General features: G+C 46.0%; 1 protein-coding gene and 1 long non-coding RNA gene across 7 annotated transcripts in view; one reads left to right on the forward strand and one right to left on the reverse strand.

Annotated features, from left to right (window-relative positions):
- Nucleotides 1–14,625, forward strand: part of LOC129160734 (uncharacterized) — a 43,314-nt gene that overhangs the window by 23,543 nt on the left and 5,146 nt on the right. The gene's annotated exons all lie outside the window — the stretch shown is intronic.
- LOC107395168 (uncharacterized) overlaps nt 1–14,625 on the reverse strand; it is a 59,514-nt gene that overhangs the window by 19,224 nt on the left and 25,665 nt on the right. For all 6 annotated transcript variants that reach the window (XM_070543020.1, XM_070543018.1, XM_070543023.1 and 3 more), the window contains 6 exons: nt 11,122–11,181; nt 9,710–9,760; nt 9,410–9,520; nt 9,176–9,281; nt 8,922–8,936; nt 4,057–4,095 (listed from right to left, as the gene is read on the reverse strand). In XM_070543020.1, coding sequence (XP_070399121.1) covers nt 4,057–4,095; nt 8,922–8,936; nt 9,176–9,281; nt 9,410–9,520; nt 9,710–9,760; nt 11,122–11,181 — 382 coding nt within the window. The remainder of the gene's footprint in view (nt 1–4,056; nt 4,096–8,921; nt 8,937–9,175; nt 9,282–9,409; nt 9,521–9,709; nt 9,761–11,121; nt 11,182–14,625) is intronic.

Genomic DNA, 14,625 nt, shown 5'->3' on the forward strand with positions numbered 1-14,625 from the left:
AAATGAATCAATAACAGAATCAGTGTCCCAGTTTGTGGATTTCTTTATCAAACCAGCTTGAATTACCTTCATTTAACTCATTCACTGCTAGCCGTTTCCTGATCGCTAACGGCCTTCGCTGCCAGCGTTTCTCACCGTTTTTACTGTTTTTTTTAAGAGTCACAGAACGTTGCATTCTAGGATGATGTTGACGCCAAAACAACCAAAACAAAGCGGAGACTCACCTCTTACATCAGGGAGAATCCGCGTGTTTTCAGCATTATCCGTTCTTTCATAATCTGTTGTCGAATTGTGATCGGCAGACGCTTTTCCGGTTCGCGCCTCACTTTTTTTACAGGAACGGCCCAAAACGATCTCCTAACACATTGATGTTCTGCTTCCTGATCACGTGACATGTGACGTATGCGGATGAAGATCGGCTTCAGGGCTGAGATGTTTGTTCTCTCAGCACGGGGGCTCGTTCCGATTTTCAAACAGTAAAAAAATGCAAATGACGACTTTAGTCGTCATTGGCAGTGAACGGTTGGATCTAAAATGACGACTTTAGTCGTCAATGGCAGTGAATGAGTTAATCAAGACACCACACATGTATTGAATACAGTTACAGACATAAAGAATATAGGATAGGAACTCTTTGTTATTATGGAAATAGAGCCACTCTACACAAACACTGATCATAAAAAAAGACTGGATACATTATCCTGCTATTTAGAAACGATATCTTCAGAACTAATGCCCCATTCTTCCTTTATGCTACAGGTGGCAGAGTGGACCCTATAAAACAAAGTATTTTAGTTTCGAAATTAACAGGAAAGGTACAGCAATGGCAGCATGTTTGGCACCTAACTACTCCAACCTGTTTATGGGAGCATGGGAAGAAGCATTTATATATTCAGATCGCAATGCCTTTAGTGACAAAATCATATAGCGCAACATATCATTAATAAATAAAGTGGCATGGTATGGTATGATGTAGTATAGTATAGTATAGTATAGTATAGTATAGTATGGCGTGGTATAGTATGGTATGGTAGGGCATGGCATGCTAATTTATGGTATGGAATGGTATAGGATGGTATGGTATGGTACGGTATGGTATGGTATGGTATGGTATGGCATGGCATAGCATGTTATGGTATGGCATGACACGGCATGGCAAGCTAATGTATGGTGGGGCATGGTATGGTATGGTATATGATGGGGTAGATGTATCAATTACATAATTTTTTGGTCTGGATCAGAAACTGAATTGCTACAGTTTCATTCATATTTAAATATTACTAACAAAAACTTAGTTTACAGTGGGGCAAATAAGTATTTAGTCAGCCACCGATTGTGCAAGTTCTCCCACTTAAAATGACAGAGGTCAGTAATTTTCATCATAGGTACACTTCAACTGTGAGAGACAGAATGTGAAAAAAAAATCCATGAATTCACATGGCAGGATTTTTAAAGAATTTATTTGTAAATCAGGGTGGAAAATAAGTATTTGGTCAATAACAAAAATTCAACTCAATACTTTGTAACATAACCTTTGTTGGCAATACCAGAGGTCAAACGATTACTATAGGTCTTTACCAGGTTTGCACACACAGTAGCTGGTATTTTGGCCCATTCCTCCATGCAGATCTTCTCGAGAGCAGTGATGTTTTGGGGCTGTTGCCGAGCAACACGGACTTTCAACTCCCTCCACAGATTTTCTATGGGGTTGAGGTCTGGAGACTGGCTAGGCCACTCCAGGACTTTCAAATGCTTCTTACGGAGCCACTCCTTTGTTGCCCGGGTGGTGTGTTTGGGATCATTGTCGTGTTGGAAGACCCAGCCACGTTTCATCTTCAAAGCTCTCACTGATGGAAGGAGGTTTTGGCTCAGAATCTCACGATACATGGCCCCATTCATTCTGTCCTTAACACGGATCAGTCGTCCTGTCCCCTTAGCAGAAAAACAGCCCCAAAGCATGATGTTCCCACCCCCATGCTTCACAGTAGGTATGGTGTTCTTGGGATGCAACTCTGTATTATTCTTCCTCCAAACACGACGAGTTGAGTTTATACCAAAAAGTTCTACTTTGGTTTCATCTGACCACATGACATTCTCCCAATCCTCTGCTGTATCATCCATGTGCTCTCTGGCAAACTTCAGACGGGCCTGGACATGCACTGGCTTCAGCAGCGGAACACGTCTGGCACTGCAGGATTTGATTCCCTGCCGTTGTAGTGCGTTACTGATGGTGACCTTTGTTACTGTGGTCCCAGCTCTCTGCAGGTCATTCACCAGGTCCCCCCGTGTGGTTCTGGGATTCTTGCTCACCGTTCTCATGATAATTTTGACCCCACGGGATGAGATCTTGCGTGGAGCCCCAGATCGAGGGAGATTATCAGTGGTCTTGTATGTCTTCCATTTTCTGATAATTGCTCCCACAGTTGATTTTTTAACACCAAGCTGCTTGCCTATTGTAGATTCACTCTTCCCAGTCTGGTGCAGGTCTACAATTCTTTTCCTGGTGTCCTTCGAAAGCTCTTTGGTCTTGGCCATAGTGGAGTTTGGAGTCTGACTGTTTGAGGCTGTGGACAGGTGTCTTTTATACAGATAATGAGTTCAAACAGGTGCCGTTAATACAGGTAACGAGTGGAGGACAGAAAAGCTTCTTAAACAAGACGTTACAGGTCTGTGAGAGCCAGAGATTTTCCTTGTTTGAAGTGACCAAATACTTATTTTCCACCCTGATTTACAAATAAATTCTTTAAAAATCCTGCCATGTGAATTCATAGATTTTTTTTTTCGCATTCTGTCTCTCACAGTTGAAGTGTACCTATGATGTAAATTACTGACCTCTGTCATCATTTTAAGTGGGAGAACTTGCACAATCGGTGGCTGACTAAATACTTTTTTGCCCCACTGTAATTCAGATTTTTTCTCATTCAAAATTAACTTCTTAGATCTATAAAGGGTTAAATGGAGAGCTACATACCTCTATATTAAAAAAAATAACAGACCGGATTACAATCCTTACAGCAAATAGCTTTCACCCACCTTGGCTTAAAAACCTTTTCCTTTTGACCAGTTTCAGACACACCTGCGTTCCCGAAGTAGACTTTGAAAGCAATGCTCAGGATATTTGTCTGAGATTAAAAAGGTTACCAACAGAGAGCTATAACCAGAGCATATAATAAAGCAAAAGATCACCCTTGAGAACAAGTACTAACCTCTACAGAAACACAAGAAAACAACTCCAATCCAATATTCTTTGTAACACTACTAAGCCATCAGTCTAATAAAATGAGACTAATTATTGAAAGAACGTGGGATATATTGAGGAGTGACCGTGTTCTCAGAGAAGCTCTTCCAGAAGCTCCAACTATCAGTTTCCGATGTGCACCTACATTGCAGCCTTCAGTTCTCACTTTATCTTCTTCCTCTAGGACTGCTATTTAAGAAACACACTTTATGCTGATGATTGACAGCTTTATGTGTCAGTTCAGCAGGGGTCTGGAGGTAACATACAGCAATTGGTGAACTGCTTGCAGGAAGTGGCTCTCTAGATGGTGTCTAACTTTCTGGCCAAAGGACAAACTGAGATAGTTTTGCCCCAAACTGACATTTTTAAAGCCAGGCTAAAGCTTTAATTTAGACCAAATTGCTAGTTTCATTAATGATTGTGTTGTTGTTTTTTTATTGCTCTTTGGTCTTATTGCTTCTAAATATTTTATTGCTTTTTAGTGTTTAATGCATTTATTCTAGCATAATGTTTTTGTGTCTCTGCAGTATGTACAGCACCCTCCTGGACTGGGGAATGGGAGGGGCTTAATAAGTAAACAGTTCAAGTCAGTAATGGTGGGGGTCTATTACTGATGATTCTTTTGGCTTTAGCAATAAATTTACTGAATTTGTATTTGTTTCATTTCCTCAAACCTCAATACAATATGACATCTATGGAAGTAATAATGAGTAGTACATTTAGAGAAAGGTAGTAGTGGCTCTTCTACAAAAGTGCATTAGATTTAGACAGTTTAGATTTGTGTACATGTAAAAGCAGAACAGAAACAACAAACTCACCAGAAGCAGACAGTCCTGTAGAGATGTCAACTGCAGTGTCTAAAAGGGAAGGTAGAGAAAGATGATGTTACATATGTGTAAAGATCCCCGTGTATACATGCACAGTAGGTATAGAAAAGAATCACCACCCTTGAAAGACTTGAGTCTTTTTGCTCTACAGCCTTAAATGGAAACACAAAGTACTTTTTACCAGCTTTACTTATCCAACACAACCTAGAACATCCACATGGAAAATATCACAGTTATACTTCAGAAAATGTTCTAAAATAAATAAGAAATACAGAGATTCATAAAGGATCTCCTAAACAATCCTTTTTAAATGGAGAGGAAGTGACCACCATATCATTAGGGGACCGTTGTTACCTGTGATCAGTGTTGGGAAAGATACTTTTAAAAAGTAATTAGTTATAGTTACTAATTACTTTGTCAAAAAAGTAACTCAGTTGCTTACAAAGTTACGAGATTATAAAAGTAACTAATTACCAAGAAAAATAACTACTTTGTTACTTTTTTTCATAAAAGAATGCAAGAAAAATGGGTTAACTGAACTTACTTAATTTACTATAAATGACTACAATAGTTATTGGACTTCTGTGTAAGCCGTAGTTGTTACAGGGCGTGGCTGGTCTGTGGGTCTCCGGAGGCAGCAGACAGGTACCGGATAGCCAAGCAGGGTGCAGCAGTGGCAGTTGCCGAGGCAAAATCTCGGGCATGGGAGGAGTTTGGTGAGGCCATGGAGAAAGACTCGATCGGAGCATGCCAAAGAGGTTCTGGCAAACTGTCCGGCGCCTCAGGAGAGGGAGGCAGCGACTCGCTCACACTGTTTACAGTGGGGATGGGGAGCTGCTGACGTCAACGGGGACAATAGTCAGACGGCGGAAGGAATACTTTGAGGAGCTCCTCAATCCCACCAATGCGCATTCCGAGGAGGAACCAGAGCCGGGAGACCTAGGGATGGACTGGCCAATCTCAGGGGCAGAAGTTGCTGAGGTAGTCAAACAACTACACAGCGGCGGAGCCCCGGGGGCGGATGAGATTCGTCCTGGGTATCTCAAGGCTATGGATGTTGTAGGGCTGTCATGGTTGACACGTCTCTGCAACATTGCGTGGTCATCGGGGGCAGTTCCTGTGGAGTGGCAGACCGGGGTGGTGGTCCCCATCTTTAAGAAGGGTGACCTGAGGGTGTGTTCCAACTATAGGGGATCACACTCCTCAGCCTCCCTGGAAAGGTCTACGCCAAGGTACTGGAGAGGAGGGTCCGATCGATAGTTGAATCTCAGATTGAGGAGGAGCAATGTGGTTTTCGTCCTGGCCGTGGAACTGTGGACCAGCTCTATACCCTTGCAGGGGTGATGGAGGGGGCATGGGAGTTTGCCCAACCAATCCACATGTGTTTTGTGGATTTGGAGAAGGCTTATGACCGTGTCCCCAGGGGCACCCTGTGGGGGACGCTCCAGGAGTATGGGGTGGGTGGCTTTCTGTTAAGGGACATTCAGTCCCTTTACCAGAGGAGCGTGAGTTTGGTCCGCATAGCCGGTAGTAAGTCGGACCTGTTCCCAGTGAGGGTTGGACTCCGCCAGGGCTGACTAGTGACTCTCTGAGACATGCTAATGGCTAGCCTCTCCAACGCTAACACCAGCCCGTCCAGGCTAACGCTAGCCTATCCATGCTAATAGACAGCAGAGGGAGTGTTTGAACCAGTCAATGACCAGCGAAGGGCTGCTAGTCCCTAGTGTATCTAGTAATAACGCCGGTAAAGGTGCTATTCCTCAGTAAGCAGCGCCAGCCTCTCAGTTACCGGCACCAGCTTATCATTAATCAGATCAGTAGTTTGCTTCGGAATTTATATAGCCTCCTGCTGCTGGGCAGGAGTCTTAATTTTGGCCCCCATACCACGCCATACTAGTTGGGATGCTGCCCCCGCGACCCAGACCTGGACCCGGATAAGCGGAGGAAGACGACGACGACAACGAAGCACTTAACAGGAGGAACTACTAACAGGAACATTACACTTATCTAGACTATTAAAAGGTCACTGTGTGATATTTAACAAGACCCCAATCAGCTAACATTTATAACTGGAAATAGAAAAAGGGTTCCCGAGCCTTTAAACGGTCTCTCAGTCTAGTTAAATTACAGAAATTAATGTAATTTTGCACAGTATTTTAATTTTTCCAGCTTCACATAATTGTGTGTTTTTAGCAGCATTTCTGTTGCTGCTAATCTAGTAACGGTTAAATAAATAAATAAAATCCTTTAAAATGACACTAGAAGAGGCACAAGCCTGATGGAGGACTTACATTTACTAACGTGGGTCAGACCCAACCACAGAAGAGCTGAAGCTGGGTGGTAAACACACACAGGTAGTTCTAATAACACCTGAGCTCCATGACGTCTGAGACTGATGCATCAGTGTTACAGCGGGACTAAAGACATGATCAGGAACAGGTTACAGCTGGATGATCTAGGAAGGTAGAAGATCAGGACGTCTGAGCGGTGAACAGGTGAGCGGACCTTCAGGACGTCCCGCTGTCACGCTTAAGCCGGGCGTACACTGTAGCACTCGTAGCACACAGCTTCAGCTCAAACTGTACGGCTTCCTCGCAGGGCAGATCTCATGAGTCATGTTCTCACACTTTACGTCTGGTAGCAACACGTCGGCTCTAAAAATAAGCTAAAAATAGCAGTTTTTACTCAACATGTCAGACTTTTTTGTCTTGTTTTGCCTGTTGTCCTTCGGGAGTGCTGCAGGAGGACACACAGGGATTTATGGGGGTTGGATGAGGAAAACGAAATAAAGAAAGTAAATCTGTGTTTTGTGATCAGTTTAATTTGACATGAACACGACAAACACGCTTTCTTGACAATTTTTGTGAGTAAAAAAACGTGTAGAAATAAACACGAACAGCGTGTGTTATTAGGGAAATAGCGGGCGAGCGGCGTTGATGCAGGATTGCGCATGCGCCGTGAGCGATTCTGGTTCTTCTTGGGTCGCAGCGCCGCTTCAACAGTGCGATACCCTCACGAGGGACGAGCAAAATATTAAACACGCCAGAAGTCCGTGCGAGCTCACGATTGCTGATCAGTAGCTGGTCACGTGGTGTTAATCGCCTCTCGTAACCCCCTGTACACGACTCGACGCTCGGTGCAAAACTCGCCCCGATCTCGTGGATTCTCGCACGAGTGGAAAATCGGCTCAAAAACGTGAAAAAGTCGCACAGTGTACGCCCGGCTTAAGAAGGGCGCGGCTGCAGACCCACACCTGCAGCCGTAGATATTCATCACGTCTTCCTCGTTCTTCACGGCCGTGATGCTCTTGGATGAAAACATCTGCCTCTTTAGCTCCTGATCAGCTGACGACAGCTTCAACACACCGCGCAGCTTAACGCACGCATTTTCTTATCAGTAACAGAAACCACGTTTTGTTAAAAGAAGACGGTAATTAATTAGTTTGCTCGTTACTGAAAAAAACATTTTTTTAGTAACGCGGTTATTTTAAACGGTGTTATTCCCATCACTGCTCTGTTGTGTCTACAGCAGGCAGCGACTGAGACAGTGAGGGTCTCCGCCCACCCGGCCAATCATCATCGTGTTTGTAAGCGTGTTACCGACACCTCTCTCTCCCTGGCTGCAGCTGAAGTGTGGCGGTCAGAAAGCCTCACACTGCTGCTCAACGTTCGACAAGCACATGGTAACGCACAACCTTCCGTCCCCAGTAACGGTAACGGCGTTGCAGCAGTGGGAAGAGTATTTAATTAGATTATTCCGTTACCTATAAAAGAACGCCGTTAGAAACGCCGTTATTTTTAAACGGCGTTATTCCCATCACTGCCTGTGATCAATAGTAATCAGTGTGATTAGCGGAGCATAAACAGCTGTTCCTAGAGCATTGTCTTGCTTGGTAGTAAAACTGACAGTAAACAACCGACTATGAGTGGTAAGGCACTTTCCAAAGGTCGCAAGGACAGACGTAAGGCAGGAGATGGATACAAAACCACCTTAAAGGCTTCATCAATCCCAAGGAGCTCATTAAAGTCTATAATAAAAGACGTGTAATGCGGTTTGGTCCTTCCTGAGCTGGTTGTCCCTCCAAACTGAATTAAAGAGCAAAAGAGGAAACTGGTTACTTACAAAGAGGAAGTCAGCCAGTTTGAAGGAGTTACAGGATTACATATCAAAGAGTGGTCACGTGACAACTATTTCACAAGCCCTCTACAGACGTGGCTTGTTCAGGAGGGTTGCAAATAAAAAGCCCCTTCTCAAGAAAGGCCACCTTAAAGCTGGTTTGAGATTTGCCAGAACGTGCCTTGAAGATTCTGATGCCAACAGGAAAAAAGCTACTGAGCCTCAGCACCACACCTGGTGTAACCTGGTGTAAAGCCAACACAGCTCACTACACACAACCACACCACACCTACAGTAAAGCACGGAGGTGGCAGCATCCCGTTGTGAGGGGGGTTCTAAGAGGCTCTGGTTACGGTAGAAGGAGAAACGGATGGGGAAAAATACTGTCAAGTTCTTGACGAAAACCTGTTAGCCTGTGTCAGAAAGTTGAAGACTGGCAGAAGATTCAGCTTTCAACACGACGACTTGAAGCACACAGTGGCTGAAGAACCCGGTCAGAGCCCAGACCCAAATCCCACTGAACATCTGTGGAGATTTTGAAGATTGCAGTCCGCCGACACCTACCTGACCCAACCTGAACGGTTCACTTGGCTGTTACAGGACGCTTTTGAAAAGTCAAGCTGGTAAAATATACTCTGTTGGTGTTTTGCTTTAAGGCTGTAAAGAAAACTAAATTCAACTATTTTCTATACGCCCTGATGCATCTCATTCAGCCACTACAGCACGCCATGTGTACTCACCAAATCCTTCACAATCTGCAAGAAAAGCAGCAACAACAAAGTTTAGAACAGGAGAAGAACGAGTCTGCAGCATTTGCCAGCATGCATCGGTTAACGAGTGAAACTTTTAACCCTGATAGTTAATTCGGTTTTGTGTTAAAGGTGAATGAGTGAATGAATAAGGCTCTAAACATGCAGCATGTGCTGATATTAAACAAGAATAATGTTTCATACAGTTCAAGCTTTGTCTCGAGTAGTGAAGTATTGTTCATTACTAGTATTGGGTATGTTGTGTAGTTGGGCCAGCAGGCATTTGAAGAGAAACACACTGATGGATTTATTCATGGTGGATTTTCCGCTGCACATTTTCGTCAGTACCGTCTGTGAACAAACACAGAAAATAGAACAGCCTGATTAAAATATGTGCCTGATGAACGTGGAAAAAGCAAAACAACCAGTATTTAACTAGCTTTAAAACACCGTCACAAACTAACCGGACAAGTACTCACCTTGTCGAGGGCTGTACTTTTGTGTAGGTACCAGAACAGATAACTTTTGTTTTCATTCACCAAATCTTTGGCCAACGCCCACTCGTGATATAACGTGCATTCTAGCATGTCCTGTAACACCAGAATACAAAAATCAGACCTGCATTTGGAGTAGTGTGTGTAACTGTATTTCCTCGTTGCTCTTTGCTAGCTAACAACTGAAAAGCAGCACGGAACGGTAATATCTAACTCACTTTACATTTTTACAACCCTGCTGGTGATACTAGCTCAGCATCTAAGCCACAAACTGCTTCGCCTTACCTTTAAACTGGAGTCACTGGTAAGATTCACTGTCGTGTTCAAGTCTTTTTCCTGCAAAGTAAAATTTAGACGATTTTATGTTTAAAAACATAAATTAAGTTTCAACATTCTGTAAATGTTACGTCTGCGTGGCACTAGCTCGGAGGCTTTAGCAAGTCAGCTAATAAAAGAAGGGTTGGTGGTTCAAATACTAGTCACTTTGTCGTTAGGGGCGAAAGTGGCTCGGGGAGTAGGAGTCTGCCGCATAACCAGAAGGTTGCCAGTTTGAACCCAGGCTCTGTTTATGTCAGCCACTGTGTCCTTGAGCACTTCACCCTCCTATCCTGCTGGTGGTGGTGTGAGCATGTGGCCCCACGCTGCAGCGGGTCTAACTATTAGTCGCTCAGAAAGTATGGATTCCTGTTGCCGGGCAGATTATTCCACCAGCCCCCACAGAGACCAACCACATGTGTTACCAGCATACCAGAGCTGGGCTGAAATTAAGAAACTTTAAAACATGATTACTTAAGAAGAACATTTAAGACAGTAAACTACATGAAAACTTTAACACACTGCTATTGGCTAAGAGGTCCACTATGACATTTGCTAGTACATTATGATGTCACATGTCGTTGTGAGCCTGTGTTTGTGTGTAATGATAAATGATAAATGACCCGCACTTGTATAGCGCCTCTCAGAGTAAGGACTCCAAAGCACTTTACACTACAGTGTATCATTCATCCATTCACACACACACTCACACACTGATGGTGATGAGCTACGATGTAGCCACAGCTGCCCTGGGGCACACTGACAGAGGCGAGGCTGCCGAGCACAGGCGCCACCGGTCCCTCCGACCTCCACCAGCAGGCAAGGTGGGTTAAGTGTCTTGCCCAAGGACACAACAGCAGAATTCTCTGTCCAGAGCCGGGATCGAACCTGCAACCTTCCGATTACCGAACAACCCGCTCAACCTGTTGAGCTACTGCTGCCCCAGTGTACTTGTCAGCAGCTCCGCCCTCTCCGTGTGCCAGGCAACAGCATTTGTTGTCTTTTTCAAACAGGAAGTGGCAGTGGATTAAGACTCTGGTAGGGGGTGACTTGCTCTTTAAGTTCAGCAAAACAAATGTACTTAAGCCAAGTCATTTTCTGACCTATAAAACCGGTTAAAGCTTAAATTCACCATGTCACCGGCTGCGCTGTCAGTTCACCATGGTCAGTTTGCGTACATTTGCCACAAGTTTTTTAATAAATAACAAAGTAGAAACTGACGTAAGCAGACTTAAACAGGAGGAACTGAATAAAATATTAGTGTAATGATACTGATGTTTTTATCAATACTGTTGATATGGGAATCGATCAGGAATCGATCCACACACCCCCAGGTGCTTCCCCACACCCAGCCTAGTCCCAACAAATACAAGAATACATACCTCAATGTTCAAGTAGTCATCACTACCCTCCATTGATAGATCAGGTGTGATAACAAAACACTAGAAAGCAAATTAAACAGCTGTATTAGTGTTTCCATAGCTTGTAAAGTAAAGAAAAAAATCTACTTCGCATTATTTAAGCTCCTGAGGGGTCACTTGATTTCAAATACAACTTTGTTTCATTGCAGGTCAGAATTCTGACAATGACGTGTTTTCTAGTGATGTGTCGGTCGCGAACGAACCGGCTCTAAGAGCCGGCTCTTTGAAGTGAACGACGGGAGCCGGCTCGTCATTGGGAGCCGTCCCCTCCCCTTTTGCTTTGGTGAAAGCTGCAGGTGATTGGTCAACATGTGTAACTGCGTGTCCAGACTGTCCACACACAGAGCAGTAGGGGCGGGGAAGAGGGAGGATCAGACTCAGACACACAGCAGAACACATGCGGGTGGAGGGAGACGAGAGGGAATGAGGAGGAGGAAAAAGGCAAGAGAGAGAGAGGAGAGTGCGACGAAGACGGTGAGAAAATGAGCGCCAGCAGTTGGAAAGTGGAGATTTCTTAAAGTGTTCAGTTATTAAATCCATAGAAATGATAAATATTTGATATATTGCAATTTTTTACATTAGTAAATCATTTTACATATAGTTTTGCATTATTTTGGTTATAAATGTCCTCTATGCAACAGAAAAACTGGGGAGCCACTTGGGAGCCGAAAGAGCCGGCTCTTTTTGGCGAGCTGAGCCAAAAGAACCGGCTCTCTAAAAAGAGCCGTAATTCCCATCACTAGTATTTTTCTAGCAGCAGCTCATCAGATTCTGCATAAACCTGTAGCTCACCTGCTGATGAAAACCAGGTGAGCTAGATCGATGATGGTTAGGGTTAACCCTAACATGCTGGATAGACACCCTTGTTCTAGCTTTTATCAGTTTCACTGGTTAGTTTTAGTTTGTTGTAGTTAAATAAAATGTGGCATTTTTTGAAAAGGAATCATTTGAGTGTTTGATTTTTAAATAAATATATTTGAATTTTTCCACCTCTTGAAAGGTTGTCAAATAGAATATTTGAATAATCAATTTGATAGACAAAGAACGGTTCAGAGGATCTTTCATGGATGTAAATTCTAAGAGTCGGAGTACCCGGCCCAGAGGGTTACCGGGGTCCCACCCTGGAGCCAGGTCTGGGGTTGGGGCCCGTGAGCGAGCGCCTGGTGGCCGGGCGTTCGCCCATGGGGCCCGGCCGGGCCCAGCCCGAACCGGATACATGGGCTCATCCAACTGTGGACCCAACACCCGCAGGAGGAACATGAAGGGTCCGGTGCAATGTGGATCGGGTGGCAGACCAAGGTGGGAGTCTTGGCGATCCGATCCCCCAACAAGAAAACTGGTTTTTGGGACATGGAACATCACCTCGCTGGCGGGGAAGGAGCAGGAGCTCGTGGCAGAGGTTGAGCTGTACCGGCTAGATATAGTCGGACTCACCTCGACACATAGCATTGGCTATGGAACCCAAGTCCTTGAGAGGGGGTGGACACTCTCCTTTGCTGGAGTTGCTCCGGGTGAGAGGCGGAGGGCTGGGGTTGGCTTTTTGTTAACCCCAAGACTCTCTGCCTGTGTGTTGGGGTTTACCCCGGGGGACGAGAGGGTAGCTTCCCTGCGCCTTCGGGTCGGGGAACGGGTCCTGACTGTTGTTTGTGCTTATGGGCCAAATATCAGTTCAGAGTACCCACCCTTTTTGGAGTCCCTGGGACGAGTGCTAGATAGTGCTCCATCAGGGGACTCCATTGTCCTGCTGGGGGACTTCAATGCTCACATGGGCAATGACAGCTTGACCTGGAGGGGTGTGATTGGGAGGAACGGCCCGCCTGATCTGAACTCGAGTGGTGTTTCATTATTGGACTTGTGTGCAAGCTGCAGTTTGGCCATAACGAACACCATGTTCGAACATAAGGATGCCCACCGGTACACTTGGTACCAGGGCAGCCTAGGTCGCAGGTCGAGGATAGACTTTGCAGTTGTGTCATCTGACTTGCGGCCATATGTTTTGGACACCCGAGTGAAGAGAGGAGCGGAGCTGTCAGCTGATCACCACCTGGTGGTGAGTTGGATCAGATGGCAGGGGAAGATGCCGCGTAGACCTGGCAGACCAAAACGCATAGTGAGGATCTGCTGGGAACGCCTGGCAGAAGAACCTGTCAAGACGGTCTTCAACTCCCACCTCGGGCAGAGCTTTGACCACGTCCCGAGAGCAGTGGGGGACATTGACTCTGAGTGGGCCTTGTTCCACTCTGCGATTGTTGAGGCCGCTTTTGCTAGCTGTGGTCGCAAGGTGGCCGGTGCCAATCGTGGTGGCAACTCCCGTACCCGCTGGTGGACACCAGAGGTTCGCGGAGCCGTCAGGCTGAAGAAGGAGGCCTACAGGGCGTGGCTGGTCTGTGGGTCTCCAGAGGCAGCAGACAGTTACCGGATAGCCAAGCAGGGTGCAGCAGTGGCAGTTGCTGAGGCAAACTCTCGGGCATGGGAGGAGTTTGGTGAGGCCATGGAGAAAGACTATCGATCGGCTCCAAAGAGGTTCTGGCAAACTGTCCGGCGCCTCAGGAGAGGAAGTCAGCAACTCGCTCACACTGTTTACAGTGGGGATGGAGAGCTGCTGACGTCAACTGAGGCTATAGTCGGACGGTGGAAGGAATACTTTGAGGAGCTCCTCAATCCCACCTATGCTCATTCCGAGGAGGAACCAGAGCCGGGAGACCTGGGGATGGACTGTCCAATCTCGGGGGCAGAAGTTGCTGAGGTAGTCAAACAACTACACAGCGGCGGAGCCCCGGGGGCGGATGAGGTTCGTCCTGGGTATCTCAAGGCTATGGATGTTGTAGGGCTGTCATGGTTGACACGTCTCTACAACATTGCGTGGTCATCGGGGGCAGTTCCTAGGGAGTGGCAGACCGGGGTGGTGGTCCCCATCTTTCAGAAGGGTGACCTGAGGGTGTGTTCCAACTATAGGGGGATCACACTCCTCAGCCTCCCTGGAAAGGTCTACTCCAAGGTACTGGAGAGGAGGGTCCGATCGATAGTTGAATCTCAGATTGAGGAGGAGCAATGTGGTTTTCGTCCTGGCCGTGGAACTGTGGACCAGCTCTATACCCTTGCAAGGGTGATGGAGGGGGCATGGGAGTTTGCCCAACCAGTCCACATGTGTTTTGTGGACTTGGAGAAGGCTTATGACCGTGTCCCAGGGGCACCCTGTGGGGGACGCTCCAGGAGTATGAGGTGGGTGGCTTTCTGTTAAGGGCCATTCAGTCCCTTTACCAGAGGAGTGTGAGTTTGGTCCGCATAGCCGGTAGTAAGTCGGACCTGTTCCCGGTGAGGGTTGGACTCCGCCAGGGCTGCCCTTTGTCACCGGTTCTGTTCATTACCTTTATGGACAGAATTTCTAGGCGCAGCTGTGGTGTGGAGTGTGTCGAGTTTGGTGGCAGGAGAATCTCGTCTCTGCTTTTTGTTAGATGATGTGGT

Source organism: Nothobranchius furzeri, chromosome 12 (genome assembly GCF_043380555.1).
Source record: "Nothobranchius furzeri strain GRZ-AD chromosome 12, NfurGRZ-RIMD1, whole genome shotgun sequence".
Taxonomy (NCBI): domain Eukaryota; kingdom Metazoa; phylum Chordata; class Actinopteri; order Cyprinodontiformes; family Nothobranchiidae; genus Nothobranchius; species Nothobranchius furzeri.